This window comes from Vidua chalybeata, chromosome 20, assembly GCF_026979565.1.
Source record: "Vidua chalybeata isolate OUT-0048 chromosome 20, bVidCha1 merged haplotype, whole genome shotgun sequence".
Lineage (NCBI taxonomy): Eukaryota > Metazoa > Chordata > Aves > Passeriformes > Viduidae > Vidua > Vidua chalybeata.
In genome coordinates, this window is record NC_071549.1 from 3,623,371 (window position 1) to 3,640,708 (window position 17,338).

The 17,338-nt window shown below is 48.9% G+C and overlaps 1 protein-coding gene across 1 annotated transcript; it reads right to left on the reverse strand.

Annotated features, from left to right (window-relative positions):
- Positions 1 to 1,546: 1,546 nt before the first annotated feature.
- Positions 1,547 to 17,040, reverse strand: LAT2 (linker for activation of T cells family member 2). Its single transcript, XM_053961348.1, has 13 exons — positions 16,993 to 17,040; positions 12,005 to 12,107; positions 10,439 to 10,478; positions 8,923 to 8,966; positions 8,035 to 8,089; positions 7,355 to 7,398; positions 6,579 to 6,617; positions 5,996 to 6,026; positions 5,803 to 5,861; positions 5,303 to 5,368; positions 4,467 to 4,529; positions 3,534 to 3,636; positions 1,547 to 2,353 (listed from the first exon to the last, which is right to left on the reverse strand). The coding sequence occupies exons 2-13, from the start codon at positions 12,087 to 12,089 to the stop codon at positions 2,335 to 2,337; spliced, it is 648 nt and encodes a 215-aa protein (XP_053817323.1). The 5' UTR covers positions 12,090 to 12,107; positions 16,993 to 17,040; the 3' UTR covers positions 1,547 to 2,334.
- Between the last annotated feature and the right edge of the window lie 298 nt (positions 17,041 to 17,338).

Consider the following 17,338-nt stretch of genomic DNA (forward strand, 5'->3'; position numbering starts at 1 on the left):
ACTTAATTGCCTACCTAACGTGGGGAGAAGTGGACCCAGGGGAGATTAAGTCTCCTTTTGGTTCAAATTCAATTCTTTAGGTTCAAACAACAGTGTCTAGCAATTCTGGCTGAGCACCAGAACCCCTTGCACACCTAAAGCCAGTCCCAAAAGGACAGCATGTCAGTGAACACACACATCTGTACTCACTCATTGCAGAGAAAAACAGTGAGGTTGTTCAGAGCAAGACTAATAACAAACATTATTGATGAGAGTTCCTGAAACAGTCCCTGGATACCCTCCAGTGTAATGAGATGACTGGCTGAGAAGTGCTCCAGAACCTTTACAAATGCCTCACTACACCTCACTACAGCTGACTGCTCTGGAGAGCTGCAAAGGGGGATTTGCTTGGAGCCCAGTAAGTGAAGGGAAGATTCTCCACATCCAGTTCTGCCCTGCCTGCTTTGGCTCCACAGCTTTCAAACTCAGGCTTTGGCAATGGGGGAACCTTGTACCAAGAAAATCTAACTGGTGCAATCTGCCTCCCTGCTTAGCGAGGAGAACAATAAATCTTGTATTTTCATGTTCTGACCATGCACTGACCTAATGCCTAGAACTTTCTGGAAGGTCTCCAGCTGGATCTGTTGCTGTGTGCCAAGGATCTGTCACTGCTGCTAATCTCCTATTCATGAATGGCTCCCTTGGCTGGGAGATGAATCAGCAGAGGGTAACATCACCAGACATCACTCACAACGAGCTCACCCTTGCAGTGAACAATCCACAGACTGCAGCACTTCATGGAAAGTGGAAGCTTCTTCAGGTGCTGAGGATGAATCCCAACAGTCTCATAGCCCTGTGAGGTCCAGACACAATTTCAGTGACAAAAGCACCCTTTGCCTGCCTGGGAGCCTGTGCAGAGCCAGCACAGGCTGTCACTGTCTGTGCTGCTGGCTCACGGGGACCCTGCTGCCATACATCTGTGCAGCAGATGTATGCATTTTGCAGAGCATTCGACCTTCAGAAAACCTAAGGGTGTGAGGAGAAGCTGGGCTGGGGTGGGCAGAAAACCAGGCTGTAGCTCCCTGCCTGTGTGCATCCCTGAAGTGCACTAGATTTCTTCTGTTGTAAAAGTCCTGTGGAAACTTGTAGCATTTGTAGGACCCACTAGCAAACCTTCTCCTGAGCCAAACTCCAACCCACCCACCATTTCAGCTACACCAATGGTGGGCACCTGTGGTCTCTCGTGGTGGTTCTGCTAAAATTAGAGCCAAGTCATTTGCTGCAGGAAGCACCTGACATCCCTTCTCCCACACCACAGCTCTCTAACCCTTAGCTCCCCTTACTCTGCTCACTCACCATGAGTGTGGGCTGTGTTTTTTTCCTGAAAGAGTTTTCTGATCTGATTTTGAGGAAGAAGGCTTTTAATGCATTTTTGCCCCATAAGATCCTGCACGTTATTCCTTGTCACCTCATGTCCTCCCATTTCTGTGTCACCTGATCATGCAGTCATCTATCATTGCAAACCATAGCAAAACACCCCATTTGCTTTGGAAGCTTTTCAGTTTTAATAAATAAGTGTTCCAGAACTGCCACATCTGTACATCAGGGCTCAGGAGATAGGGATTCTGTTTCGGGGATGATGCTCCAACAGCCATTTGAGGGACTGGTACAGTTTCTGAGGCTGGTGGCTGTGGGTCTGACTCTCACAGTTGCTGCTGTTCTTTGTATAATTTTAAAACAGATACTGAAACATGAGGAAAACTGCCATAGACCAACACTTGGAATTACATGCCCATGGATAAGGCAGGCATTTAATCCTCTTTAGCTTTTGTGAACAGGTTGGAATCTCATTCAGCTCCAGACAACCACTGCTGTTATAAACACCACCTCTGCCTCGCCAGTTCCTCTCACGTAGGAAACTGCTTCTATAGGAGAGCACAGGAACTAAATCAGAACATAATCCCTATGGTTTAACACCATGGTGCATGAGTCACCCTGACAAATTAAGTAGCTGGCTCCATTACTGCTCAGCAAGTTAAGGATTCATTTCATGCCTGACAGGAGAAAACATTGTCCAGACTGGCCATCGTCAAGTGGACATGCAGGGAAATGAGATTGGGATGAGGAGCCTGGGGCTCGCCCATGGTCGCTGGGGGCAGAGTGCTCTCTCCAGTTGCTGGTTTGCAGTTGGACTTCTGTGGGGCTTCAAGCAGTGCAGTTCTTCTTTCAGTAGCACCCCTTCTACGTCACTGCAGGCACAGTTTGGAGAAGAGGTTTCACTGAGGGATGGAAATCTCCCCTCTCCCTGTGTGCGTGTTCGCTGGGTGCGCTCTTACAGCTCAGCAAAAGATTTCTTCAGACTTTATGCAGAATACTTGAAATAAAAGGAGAAAGACCAGTGAGTCCACTGACTTTTAACCCCTGCTTTCAGCTTAACTCTGCTGCCTGCTACATTTTCTTTCCAGGAACAAGAAATGACATACACTACAAAATGTCCATGTCTAAGCAGGAACCCCAGTCGTGCTCCTGGAGGATGATCCCTGATCGGAGCAGGAGGCACAGAGGCACCAGGAGCCCATTTCTCAGTTCAGCCTCCCTTGGTGGAGAACTTCTGCTGGCATTTGTTGGTTGGACATTGAGATTTCAGAATATTACTCTGCTAGCAAAGGCTACAACAGAGGCATCATTATAATGGCAAAAAGATGCCTGGCAGCAAAATATGGTCAGGTTTCTCAGGCTGAGTTTTCCCATGTCCAGCTACATCCAGCAGAAGCAAATGCCCTAGTGTGCAGAATAGGATGACTCTGCTTTGCATGGTGGCGACAAATCTTCAGAAAGATCTGATTTTGGGAGTCTGCCCCGTGCTGGTGCTCACACTCTGGGCAATATAAAACCCTATAAAACCAGAGCAGCTGGCACGTGGCATAAGGACAATCCCAATGGGCTTCCCTAGGTGCTCAAGAGGGTAAAAACCCAACAAGGAGAGCGATCCTGGCCCCAGTCCATCTCCCAGCTGGAGTCCTAGTCCAGACTGGAGCAAGGTGACCAGCACTAACCAGCACATCATTCACTGTCCCTCAGTGTCACGCAACCTTCCTGCAGCTCCCTGCAGTTTTTTTTACTTTATCTGCCTTGAGTAATTCTTTATCGGCAGCATCAGGCTGGTGGTGATAATGGGGCAGGATGTGTGGTCTTAGCACAGCAGGCAGGGCTCAGCTGAGGGAATCCCTTCTCAGAGCAGGGGGCTCTGGGTGTCCCTGTCCACAGCATGTAGCAGTGCTGGCTCCAGCTGCTCCAGGGCACTTTGGAGTTCCTGTGCCTGCTGGAGGAGGGCAGTGCTGGAGCTGGGACATGGACTTGGACAAATTTGTCTCCATGGCCCGTGTTAGTCAGCTTGGCATCCACCAGAGATGAGGCACTGCACAGGGTGAGCTCCTCACACTCCTCCACTGCCCATGTGGGCTGCTGTGCTGGTGCTGCCAGCAAGGGCAGAGCTCCAGCTGAACTCCCTTTGGCATAAACCAAATCCTCCCACCCTACATTAACACACCAACCATTTACTCTGTTTCTTCCTTTGCTCTGGTAGCAGGGCAGGGCCTGACACAGGACCCGTGTTGATGTAGTCTGGCTCATCATCCAGGCTTTCTGTCACTGGGGCTGTGGGTGAGGATGGGAAGCACTTATCAGTGAGTGGTGTAAAAACACACGATGTAAAAACACACAGACCACTGACACGCCATGTGTCCTGCCAATATTTAGCCTTTGCTGCTGACATATTTTTGTGCCTGGGCTAAGAAACTCAGATCAGTGTCAAGGTCTCCTTGAAGAGGCTTCAAAGTGATCACAGCAAATTTGCAAACACTCTGGGCAGCTCTTCAGAGCCAAAAAATATTTTATCTAGAGAGTATGCAAACAGGAATCACTTCTCTTAGACAATTTTCACACCAGAGACACAAAGCTCTTAAATATATGTGTACACTCCCCACTGTCCCCCAGGTCAGAACTACCCTCATGCTTCACAGGAAGTCACATGTTAAATTAAACTGTGGCTAAAAGGCCATCTTGAGAAATAGGGCCCCTGACTAGAGCAGGAGTCCAGGGCTGACCCACTGGGTGTGTGCACAAAGTTCTGTGGCACAGGGGATTACACAGCTGTGCTTGCTCTGGGGCATCCTCAAGTGTAAGAGGATATAAGACCTGAAGAGCAACATTTTTCTGTATCATCCCATGGTCAGGGTTTAGGCACAGCCTCCCAAAAGGTGGCCTTTTGAGTACAACAGGCACCACGTCCCAACAGAGCAGCATTCAGGTACAGGAGTGTGTTACAATTTGCACATTGCCTTGGATATTTATCATGGACAACTGGGGGGAAAATTAACTCAAGACACGGGTGATGGCTGCATTGCCCTTGCAGGGTCTATACTGGCCTAGTGCTCCAGGCACTCTGCCCATATGCTCCAAACAGCAAATAACAGCTGAGAACGTACCTTGCCCTTGCTGGAGTTTCCATGTGAGTATTGTCATGCTGTTCTCATAGTCTACAGCCTCATCTGTGACAAGGAAGAGTTTGGACAGGGTGATACTGAACAGCAAATGGACCGAAAAGGGGCCTTTGTGAAACCCCCTCCTACCACTGCCCCCGGGTGTGCTGTGCACGTGGCTGAGCTTCCAGCCAGCACAGATCTGCTGATGCTGCCTCGTCATTTTTCCAGCCCTGGCCACGTGCCTGGATATCTGCAGGCACGGATGGGGATCAGACAGGTCCCTGCTGCTCCTGCCTCCTCTAATCACTCTGCACAAAGCCAGGCAGGAGCAGGGCAGGCTTCAGCAGTGCAGAAAGCGTGTGTTAACTCACAGAAGGAAACAAAACTCACTTCCTATTTTGATTGCAACACCCCAGGACTGACGCTGGAAGCCGTGAAGGGACACTGTGGTCCAGTGTCATCCTCCAGAAGCTTCCTGGCTTCAGCCTTCTTGTGCTGGATTTGGTGACAAACCTGAGCTAGGGGCTAGAACCATAATCATCCTGGCTAAAACAACACTAAAAACCTAGAGATGCAGATCCCAACGTTCCTGAATTGCTGCAGAAACCACCAAGTCAAAAGCATCAGGGTAGAGGTATCACTATGTGCATTTTCCTGCAGAAAGGGGAAATGTTCCAGGCCTGCTCTGTGCCTGGAGCAGTCCCTGTGGGCCAGCTCCATGGCACAGAGCTGGTGGGAAGAGCTGAGCTGTGAACAAGCAGGTTTCTCTTGGCTAGGCAGGTCACCATCCTTCTCTGCACTTTGTGCACACACATGACCCGTGAGAGCAGCACACTTACCTGAATCAGAGCCCTGAGACACTCCAATGGTGACATTTTCATAGGAATAGCAATCCTCGTCTTTCTCTGATGGAGAGAAGAAAGAGGAGTGACAAAGGACCTATGGAAGTGTAAGTGACCTGGGAAGATCCCTCACCACCTGCAGGAGGGGGCTGTTTCCCACAATGACATGTAGATTAGCTAAAAAATTGTTAGTCTTAGTGACAGCCTGTGGTGACCAAGGGATGGAATTGGGTGGTCACTCCTACAGGAGCACAATCACCAATGGTTTTGGGCTCTCCTGTTTATAGGCAACAGATGGACTGATAGGGGCTTGGACATCCTTCAAGTCCCACAGCTCTGCTACACCCTTTTAATTAATATGTCCCCTGGACCCACACTTGCTTCAGGCCGTACACAGTGATGCACAGACCTCAGCAAGAACAGTCTCACGAGCTCCCTGGAGCCATGGGACAGCCAAACTGGATGAAGGAACCCACCTGGCTTGCCTGGAGACCTACCACGGGGTGGTTTGAAGAACCTGGTGCAATTGTAGTAGTGATCCAGAGACAGGGGCTCCCTGTGAGAACAGCAGCACCGTCAGCTCCTCCTGCCCAGCACTGGCTTCCCAGGCTGAGCTGTGGGAGCACCAGGACAGCACTGGGACCAGTATGGCTCCACTCCACCATGCTGGCAGCAGCACAGGGTACTTACACATAGGCAGTATCTTCTTGCAGGCAGTTCTCTGCAAGAACAAGGGTTTGCTGTCAGCACCCCACCTGAACAGCCATCCCTGGACACCCCACCCAGCACAACCACAGCTGATATCCCCAGCAGCCACAAAGCCCTGGCACAGCCCCAAAGCCCATCCACAGCAGAGCCAGGTGGCTGGAGCACAGGGAGGTAGCCCTGATCCACCCCTGGTCCTGGGAAAACCCCGGCTCACCACTTCTCATGGACACATCCTGCCAGCTGGCAGGAGATGGGGAATATGCTCCCTGGCTTGGGAAAGGAGGAGAGCACAGCCCCACACACCAATAATCCTCTTAGGGCAAGCACCAGCTCACACTGCCCTGGGAGGAGCAGCGGGCTCGGGAGCATCCGTCCCCCTCTGCTTTCCCATTAATCAGATCAGCGTGTGTCTTACAAAGCAATCTCTAAACTGACCGAGCCAGAGCTCTGCCAGCTGCAGTGCTGGCTGCCTGTGTGCTCCCTGCCAGATCCCATCTCCTGGGACCTCCCATTCCCTCAGCAGCTTTCCTTTCCAGACCCCCAGGCATATGGCTGCAGCATTTACCTGCCAGGAAATTCTGGTACCTGCACTCGTCCCTGCTCCCTGGGGACAAGAGAGGGGCACATTACACACGAACTCAAGCTGAGTGATGGGAGCAGTTTGACAATGGAGGGAGGCACCGAGCAGCTCTGAGGTCAGGGGACATGGCTGCAAGGTTGGACACTCCAGGGTACGGGAGTTGGGACAGCCAGGGGTGGTATTTTAAACAATCTGTGCCTGTGGCTCTAACCAGGACTGGTCAGCCACAGCAGGGCGAGCACTGGGCTTTAAACTCAGACCCAGGATAGACCCAAATTAAGATGGAAGTGGACCTGTTGGAGCAAGTCCAGAGGAGAGCACAAAGATGCTCCAAGGGCTGAGCCCCTCTGCTCTGGAGACAGCCTGGGAAAGCTGGGGTTGTTCAGCCTGGAAAAGAGAAGGATCTGGGGAGACCTTAGAGCCCCTTCTAAAGGACAGAGGGACTTTGGACAAGGGCTGGGAGTGGCAGGACAAGGGGGTATGGCTTCCCACTGACAGAGGGCAGGGTTAGGTGGGATATTGGGAAGAGATTTTTCCCTGTGAGGATGGTGAGGTCGTGGCACAGGCTGCCCAGAGCAGCTGTGGCTGTCCCATCCCTGCAAGTGTCCAAGGCCAGGTTGGATGGGGCCTGGAGCACCCTGGGATAGTGGAAGGTGTCCCTGCCCATGGCAGGGGATTGGAAGGAGATGATTTTAAGGTCTCTTCCACCTCCAACCACTCTGTGGTTCATTGTATCTGTGCCTGTCCCAGAAGCTGCTCACCATATCCAGTGTGATGGGAAGCACTGAGCTCTTCAGTGGCTTTACTGAAAGAGAGAAAAGAGACCTAAAATCCGGGGTCTGAGCAAACCCTACCAGCAGTTACACACCATCAGAAGGACCATGCATGAAACCTCCCTGTGAAGCTATCAAGTACACACACAGAGCAAGGGGAGATTAAGAATTAGGAGTAAAATCCCAAGATGGGAATAACTATGCTTGAATATTGCATTAGAGTTACAATGGCTGTGTAGTTACTGGGGATTTTGGTGATGGGGAGAAGGGGATTTATCACACCAAACTGCTTATAAGTGAATAATGGCCATTTATTTTCCATGATGTATCTGCTATGTACAGCCACAGTTCACTCTCCTGGGTTTGATTTAATCAGTTGCCAGAAGAATGCAGTCATACTGAACAAGTCCAGAAAAAAGTCTAAATATACTATTGACCATCAACAAGTGAAGCAACCCAATCAAGTTGAAGATGTCCATGCTCCTCACCAGGAGGCTGGACTAGATGATCTTGAAAGGTCCCTTGCAACCCAAACTATTATTTGATTTTAAATACAGCCCAAGCCATATCTATAGGGCCTAGAATGCAATCCCAAACGTTCATGTATGTTAGGTGAACTTCATCCAACCTTGGCTCTAGAGCTAGATTTTATTTGGGTTTTTTCCTACCTTGCTATTGATAACTTTTCAGGTTCTTTACTTTTTTCCAGCCTTCGGGTTGCAACTGACAACAACAACAAAATTCTCATGTTAATTATTATGGCAGCAGCAAATATGTTAAAGAGCACAGAACATCCACCAGAGAGGAATCCCTGGGACTGGCAGGCATTTTCCTAATGCATCCTAAAATAGCTTCCAGATTGTTCCTTGAATGTTCAAAAATGATCAAAACAAGAAACAACTAGAGAAAAAGCTGGTGTCTGTGCAGACCACAGAGCTTGCAAACACTCGCTGGCAGAAGATACAGTCCCAGCTGCTGCCTTGTCACCTACTGTCCCCCAAACCCGCTTGATTCAGGGGCCATTCCCCTCCCTCCACTGCAAGGGGCAGTTGAGAACTTTGGTCAGATGAAAGATTTGTAGAGGGGTTGAGGGGCTTGGAGCCAGCCGAGTCCTTGGGCAGGGCAGAGCCATCTGCAGATGGACACATCGCACACGGACCTGGCAGCCGCTCGTTGTGACATAAAACTCAAAAGTTCAGTGCTGAACCCAACCTGCTGCAGGAAGCAGTGAGGAGGGATGATGGATGAGTCACTCCTGTCACCCACACCTTCATTCTCACAGGGTGCACAGCATGGTTCCAAGAGCCCCAGCAGCTGAGGTGTCACTTTTCAACGACATCGCTCTGGTGAATCATTTTCAATGCAAAGGGCATTTTTTCTAACTAGAGCTCAGAATTCACACACCTAGAAGCATCTAAGGTGGCTTGGACAATACAGGTCTCACCATTTCATGGCCTGGCTTCAAGGTGACCCTTTGAACATTACTTTCCCCCTGTTCTATGCATGCAGGGCCCTCACACCACGAGGCAGGAGCCACATGCAATGCTCATACTCACTGGTATGGGATCGAATCACCTCAAATCTCTGCTGGCTTTCAAACCTGGAAAAAACAGCAGGACAACCTCAGCTGAATTTTGCGGTTTATGACAAGGAAAACAGATACAAGAGACCTGACTGTTTGGTGAGTGGAGGGCAGAGAGCACCATGCTGGGCTCTGTGAGATGCCAAGCTGCATTGCTCAGCATGTCATGCAGGGCCTGTATGACCTGGGAGCATCTTTCTGGACTCTTCTTGATCCTTAAAAGACAGGATGTGGTCTAGGACCACTGGTAGAGCAGCCAGCATCAGCAAGGGAAGGATCCAGGGATGAGGAAAACACCATTTAGGATAATTCTCATTCTGATGCTTCAGCCACCAAAGGCGAGAAGAACCTTTTTACCCATTAAAAAATGGATGTTCATGCATTAAATGGCTTCAAACTCCACTGCTTCACCTCCACTGCTGCCTCTGCCCCTCCCATCATCCCTCATTATTAACATGAATAAAATAATGTTATCAATGATAACCTATGCCTAGTAACCTCTTTACTTTTTAGTTAATAGGAGAGCTGCTTTTCAGAGCACAAGAGAATTCAACACCTTTTCACTGCAGGTGTTTCTACACAGCTACTTATTAATTCCAATTTTGGGAACCCTTTCCCCCTTTTTCATTGGGGTTGCCCCATACCCAGCTGGGATTCATGGCCCAAGGCTGTCAAAAAACCCAAACATAGAGTCAAACCACTTTGCTTGCAAGACACCCAAACCACACCTCCAGAAAGAGCACACAGCACCACAGACCTGAGCCCAAACCACCTAATCCAGGTATAAATTTCAAGAAGTTGGGACAATTCAGCAAGAGTCTGTGAGAGATGGAGCCTGTGGGGGACGGAGCCTTCAGTGGCTGCTCCATCAGTCCACAATGGATCACTCCAGAGCTTTTCCCCACAGAAGCAAAACCCCAACCCCTTGGAGGCCTCTGCAGAGCCACATTGCATCTCCTATGACAAAGCTTACAACCCAACTTTGCTTCTTTTAACATCATTTACTGTGGTTTGTCTGTTGCTGAAGGAAATAAGGGGCAGTGCACGTGTGTACACTGCATTTCCTTAATTTCTTGTGCTGCAGGTCAGTGGTTGCTCTGGTACATGGTCCAACCAGCACCAGCCAAGGGCAGGGGCTTCTTTATGAAGTAAATAATCTTTCCATCTCATCTCAGGGCACAACAGAACAGGATAAGAACTTGCCCTTCTCTCCCAGACCTTTTCCAACTAGTTAATGATTCAACATCACAGTCAGCTTCAGTTTAATTTTGGATTATTCTCTGTAAAGGCATTGCCACTTCAGCAGCACCTTGGGCTGGGGCACTCTGCATCATCCTGGCATTATTTTATTTTATTTTATTTTATTTTATTTTATTTTATTTTATTTTATTTTATTTTATATAAACCCAGATTTCAGCTTGGGTCTGGCTCTGGGGCTCACCCTGGGTGAGTTGTCTGGGGGAAAAGCACGATTGGAAAAGGCAACTTACTGGTTCCTCTGCTCATTCAGCTGTGTCTCCCGTTTGGTAGCTGGAAGACAAGGGAACAAAAAGCTCTTAGAAAGGATGATTTGGGAGTTAGAGATCAGAAAGGCCAGTAAAATATATTCACAAAACTTCTTCAGCACGTCAGGACAGTGGAGGCAGTGAGCAGCAGTTGCAGTAGGGTTTTGATGAAATTTTTTGAAACTATGTTTAAATTGTGGTTTTTGTCTCAACCTCCACAAAGCAAAGCAGCTGGTCCTGCCCCCAAACCCCAAACTGCAGCCTCTCCCCCATTAAAACCCACCCAATGCTCGGGGAGGGGCTCAAACCCCACTGGGTGCTCACTCTATTCTCTATATAAATTTACCCTCCAGACTCCCCTTCCTTGCCCACCCTTCTGTCCCAGATCTGCAGGATTTGTGTAACTGGAGCTAATCTTCCCACGTGGAGTCCCAAAAACACCCAACAACATGACCATGTAGAGGGACCTCAGTGTTACATCGGCCCCAGGGAAGGGGGAGCTTCACTTTTAGGTGTTCCTTCTCTCTTGGTTCTCTGGCAGAGCCTCTTCCATGCTCACGCTGTGGGAGCATCCCTGTGGAAGCCTGTGAGAGCCTACGGGGGAGAAGGTAACAGCAATGCCCTGGGGAGATGCACTGCAGGCTCCAGGCACTCCTCAGAGCTCAGGGTGAGGAAAGAGGCTTCCCCTGCGGTGCCCTGCAGCACTGTGTTAATTTATCCTGGTTTTCTCCTCCCCACTGGCCTTCCCTACCCCTTTCACCCTGTATGTTCATGTTCTAGTGAGTTCTCCCTTCCCTGTGTTTCCACTGGTTTGTGTAACCCCACCCATCCCCCCTGGCATTCCCTATTGGTCCCTTCCCTGTATTTATACCCTGGACCTCCTTTGTCTGTGTCTTTGGCCCCTGGACCCTTCAGTGTTAGACTCTAATAAACTCTTGTTGGAGTTCCATGCCTGGACCCTTCTGTGTCTTCAGTGTTGAGCTGCTTCATGTCTGTCTGTCTGTCTGTCTGTGTGTGCTGGTGCTCTCATGGCTCCCACCCGCTGGTGCTGCACGACGCTCTCAGTGAAGGTTGTGTCCTCCACCACCAGGGACCACAACCCATCCCCTGAAGGGCAGAGGTGGTACCCAGCTGAGCAGAGCCAAGCCCATGCAGCGGGGTGGACATTCCAAGAGGGAAGGCCAGCCAGGGCGGGCAGCTGTTGTCCTGATTTTTAAAAGTGTTAAGTTTTCTTTTATAGTTATTTTGAAAGTTTTAAAGTTCTCATAAAACTTCTTTAGCCTTCTGATAATGCTTACATATTTCTACTGGAGTTCTCACACCATGTAAATAATGATTGTTCTGCATTCTTCTTTGTGGGAGGAGAGAATTGATGGACTGTTGGTTTGACCAGTGTGCTTGGAGAGGTGGCAATTCCATCCTCCAATCCACTGTCACTTTTGGAATTGTATATATTGTGAGGGCAGAAATAAAACTGGGTCTTTTTCTCTCTTGAACTCAGCACGCTTCTGTGTACCCATTTCGTGTGCAACAGCGACAGGCAGCACTTACCCCAGCGCTGGCACCTGACGCAGAGGCTGACGGCCGCCCCCAGCAGCATCAGTGCCGCGGCTGCCCACAGCTCCAGCTGCACCATGGCCCAGCCAAATCCAGCCTGAAACACACGTGCGGGGGACCCCGTCAGCTGTGGGGGCACACAGGGCTGTGAGGCCACCCCTCAGAGAGCTTGTAGCCCCAAAAAGCCAGGTGCTGTTTGCCCTCCCACCCCCAGGGAGCCGGGAGGCTGCTGAGGATGCAGAAGGGACTTTGGGCTTGTGGCACAGGGCAGCAGAGGCGATGCCCTGTCCTGCACTGCTCTGAATTACTCATTCCCAGTCCCCAAACCCACCCTGCTGCCATCAAACGCTGTCAGCAGACAGTAATTTTTTAATATCTAGAAGAGAGGGCAAAAGGGAGGCACTAGGGAATATTTAAAGTCAAGACCTTTGCACAACGTGTTCTGGCTCTTTCCTGCAGCTCACAGTGACTCCCAGTGTGAAATTCCCCATGTCTTTTCCTGCATTGAGCTGGCTCAGCCACCGGCTCTTCCCCTCCTTTCCATGACAGGCTTTTTCACAAACAGCAGCTAACGTTTTTTAACAATCAGCACGATTTGGCTTCAACTTCTTCCTTTAAAATACAAAACATCCTACAAATATCACAGAAAGCAGCCTGCTGGCACTGAGATGGATCATTTAGCCCATTCCTATTCCCCAGGGTCAGATTTTCTTTAGTTACAGATTATTTTAATTTATTTTTGTTTTTAATCAACTTTCTTTTTTTCCCTTGAGTTGGAGAAACTTCAACGTGCCAAAGGCCAGTACATCATCACTCTGGCTGGCAGGAAGCTTTCCTGCTGCCTACCTTCAGCCTCTCTTACTACAACTTTAGCCTGTATTAAATTGATGAATGGAGGAGAAAAGATATATTATAGCAATTGATAATTAAAATAATTCAAAATAACAAATGCCAGTAGCATACAATAGAAAGCAGCAGCTTGATTCTGCCCTGCTCAGCACCTTCTGCCTCTTCTTGATTAAAGTGGAATAAACAACATTTCTCTGCCCAAACTCCGCAGAACTTTGGAAGTTGCTCTGACAGCCCGTGGATGTCGGAGAAAACCCAAAGCCTCCCATGGCAGCTGAGCCTGTGGGGGCTGAGCACCTTCCTCCTGTCCCTGCCAGGCACTTGGAGCAGCAGCTGAGCGTGTTGGTGGGAGCTTTGTGGTCCAGTTTGCATTGAAGTCTCAGCCCAGTGCCACGGTCCTAGTTATCAGGGCACAGTGAAAATAATCATGGTGTAAATCAGCATGGGGCAGGGAAAGGAGAGGAAGGAAAGTCCCTCATTTCCACTCAGGCAGACCTTGAGCAAAGGCAGAAGCAATGGTTTGGTGTCAGCATCTTCTCACTGGTTCCCAAACACCATATGGCTGTCCAGAAGGGACCTCACCCTTTGCTTGAGAACAAACCTCTTGTGTTCCAGGTTCCCTGGGCTCTCCAGGACCTGGCAGCTACCAGAACTCACTCTACCATGGCTTTGCCTTTTACAGGCCCCCAGAGGCCTCTCTTTCCCTCCACAGTGTTTTTGCAGCACTTTCTGAAGAAGATGAGATGCATTATTCTAAATTTCATTGCCCAGACCTCCATGCACCCACCCTAGAGGTGCAGGACCAGAAGCCAAAAGAGCCTAGTCAAAACCATGTGGTTTTCCCCATCATTTTTCCTTTGCTCAGCATCCCCCATGGAAATCATGAGCTGTGGATCATCTCTAAAGCATCTCCAAGAGGCAGCTGAAGGAAGTTGTTCCAATGCTGGTGACTAAAATACAAAGAGCTGCAATGCTGCTGCTTTGTGGGCTTCCTGGCTTTTCTTCTTTTTTTCTTCTTTTTTTTTTCTTTAAAGTGAAAGCAAGGCAGAGCTGAAGACACCTGACAACACTGACCTAGTTTGTCCTGTTGCACGGCTTCTCCCTCCTTCTCCCTTCCAGAGCCAGTTTTATTTTGGTCACGGGCAGTGAGGCAGCAAAACCTGTCTGCTCCTGAGCCCCCACTCACCAGGAACACAAAAAGTGGTTATTTGAGGGTTGATGAACAGGACATGGTGTGTCCCACCCCATCACAGCTTTATGCCCCAAGAAAGCCCCCAAGTCACACACACACCAGCCTGAAGATCATTTGTGCTCCCCAATTACCCAAGTCCGTGGAAAATCCCTTCTTTTGGTACAAGCCCTGCTCTGGTAAGGAGCTGACAGAAGGAGGTGATGAACAGATTTATGACAAGCAGAAGGCTGGAAGCACTTACTCACAGCTAGCAGGATATAAATAAAATATTTGGAAGGCAGAATGTGCTTCCCTGTGCTCTGCCTTGGGGAGTTGGAGAGCAGAACAGACAGACTCGAGCCATGGAGGTCTCTACACAGGAGGACGTGTGGAGTTCATGGATGGCCAGCCCTGCTTCCAAGATGCTAAACCCAAACTTGGGGAGAAAACACGTTCCCATCCAGTTTAGGAGTAACACTCAGATAGTGTTGCAAGGCCCTGCTCTGTTCATGCACTTCTCTCTTCTCCTTTTGCCTGTTTTTCCCCTTTTTTTTTCTGAGGAAGCCGGTGGGACCAGGGCACACCGCGTGCACCATGACCCCACAAATCCCTCAGAAGCAGCTGCTCCAGACAAGCATTTCCTGGGAGAGCAACACGCTGGAGTCTGGATACAGCTGTGGTCTCCTCATCTTCCCAAACAGGGGCTGCTCCTTCTCTGGCCTCAGATATCTTTAGCAATCAAGGAGACAGCCTTTTTCTTACTAAAAATTTTGGAAAAATTAACAAACTTGCAAAAGTTTATCTACTCTGTGCCAGGTCTTGTCTTAATTTAAGGATTCACTCCAGTAACAAGGCTCACTATGGAGATCCAAAGGAGGGAGAGGTGGTTTTATCCAGGAAGACTAAAAGGTCTTCTGCTTTTAATTGCACTGAAATGGAGAGTAAGAGGACATGGACACTCACTGTCCATCTGTCCAAGAGCAGCACAACAAACTGAGAAAAACTTCTGAATTTAAATAAGGCAATTCTGGCTTATAAAACGAGTGGATATAAGCTGGATTTGCACAGGCTAGAAATGAAATTCCTAGTGGATGGAAAGTCTGGAAGAACTTCCCAAAAGCAGCAGAAGAGGCACAAAGCTCACTAAAAAACCTGCAAGAGCACTTAAAGTGAACTTTAACTTTTTGCTGAGAAACCAGGAGAGTGAGGAATGTGTTGATGTGGCCTCAGCAATGCCTGGTTTTCCATGAGATAATTTCTGATGAAGACATTTTAGCCCTTTGCAGATGTCAAGCCCACCCCTGAGTTCACATTGCAAGATAAAGACTAAAATAATGTATTTATATTATGTATTTAATGTATTTATATTATGTATTCTATCTATCAATCAAAAAATACCCAAAAGGCAAATATAAACCAGTCACTTTCTCTCCCCTGCAGTTAAGTTTTGTGGTCTGCACCAGTTTGCAGTAAATTAATTCTAATTCAGTCTGGTAGGATGAGTCACTGCTATGAAATATGAAGTGGAGAGTGTATTTAAAGACTCACCATATGAAACTCAGCACACTGACTTGTTGAACAGATGCAATATTCAGCTTGAGTCAATGTCTCTAACGTGTCTAAGAAAAGCAGCTCCACTTTCTGCTTGCCTGTGTGGCACAGATTGCCACAGAAAGTCCCATCGATTGAGAAATTAAAGTCTCAGACTAAGGAAGCTCCTGTGGCTGGAATGACTTCAATGACCAGCACTGAGCCTTCAGAAAAGCTCCTTTCCAGAGGTCTGCACATCTCATTTCCTACCAGATTTATGCCAGTGTCAGGCTTCTTAGGAAGGCTGCTGCCATAGAGTTCAAGTCTTTTTACAGCTATTCAGACAGATCAGGCTTTCATGCCAATAGATGCATTTCAGTAGAACATACGATAAAAGGGGAAAGTTAGAATTGATACACCAACTTCCACATAGATTATAACTTTGGAAAATGCTTTTAAAAAACCTTGGGTGGAAAATACGCTGCAAAACCCCAATCACACCAGGCATGGCAGCACAAGGAGGTAACTCACAGACATATCTTGTATTTGTAACTGTTCCAGGCAGCACTGAAGCCTCCCAGCATCATTAACCTCCACTGGGAGCCCCCATGTTAGCAATGCAGGCAACCCCTGTGTAACTACGGACTCCAGAACCACGAAAATGAGCCAATCTCACACAAGATTATCCCCAAATTATCCTCTTCTGCTAAATTATCTGCCTCGTGGCCCATCTTACACCGAACATTGTTCACACAAGAGAAAACTGATACAAAACCAAATCTCCTTCTATCTAGAATTAGCTATTTCAAGCACTTACATGCAGTGAAACAAATACATTCATATCCATGATGCCAGTCAGCTCTGAAATCAATGGAAAACCCAGGAAGTGTTGTTTGAATCAGCTATTTTTAAGAACTGGGCTTTGGAGGGGGAGCAGCGTGGGCTGCAGCAGTCCCAGAAGCTACAGGCAGGAGCCAGAAGAAGGACCATGGAAGGATGAGGGAAGCTCAGCACAGACTGAATCTTCCAGAATATTTTAGAAGATGTGAATACAGAAATAATGTAATTAAACCCACGCTTCCATCGGCAGATGGATGAGGAGATGTAAAGTACAGTACTGTAAAACAGGCAATCCAGGTTGTGTGGGATGGGCTCATCTCAGGTCCAGAGGGCTCTAAATGCTGCTGGGAAGAGAGAGGTGGAAATTCCTACCTTGGAGCTGGTGATGGCCAGGAGCAGCAGTGAGGAGGGAACATCCACCATGTTGCTTTTCAGAGAGGTTTTACAGGGATGACCTTGGACCTCTTTAAAGGCTCACCAAGGTCTAACGTGGGATCTCTGAGCCCATGGGACACCCCACTGTCCCCATAGGAGCCCCAAGCACCTCCGGGCACTTTCCTCTGCCCATCCCTCCCTCCCTCACCCACCTTACCCACAGCCTCAGCCGCTGTCCCTCAAGTGTCCCAGCTCCTCCAGCACCTCCAGCTGCCGGGGCTGGAGCCAGTTCCTCCAGGGCTCGTTGCAGTTGCTGGTTTCCTGTCCCTGTGAATCACCAGCCCCAACATCCGCTGCCCGGCGGCGGCTGCTTGCGGCTCTGAGACAACGCCTGCACAAACCCACTGGGGTCACTTTGTCTCCTGTGGGGAGAGGAAGAGGCTCGGACAGCGTGGGACCACACACAGCACTGAGGCCACTTCCCTTGAGGTTCAGGTGCTGTTGGTGCCCCACAAAAGTTGAGGCTTCCTTTTAGCAAAGAGCCTTCCCAGGAATAACGCTGC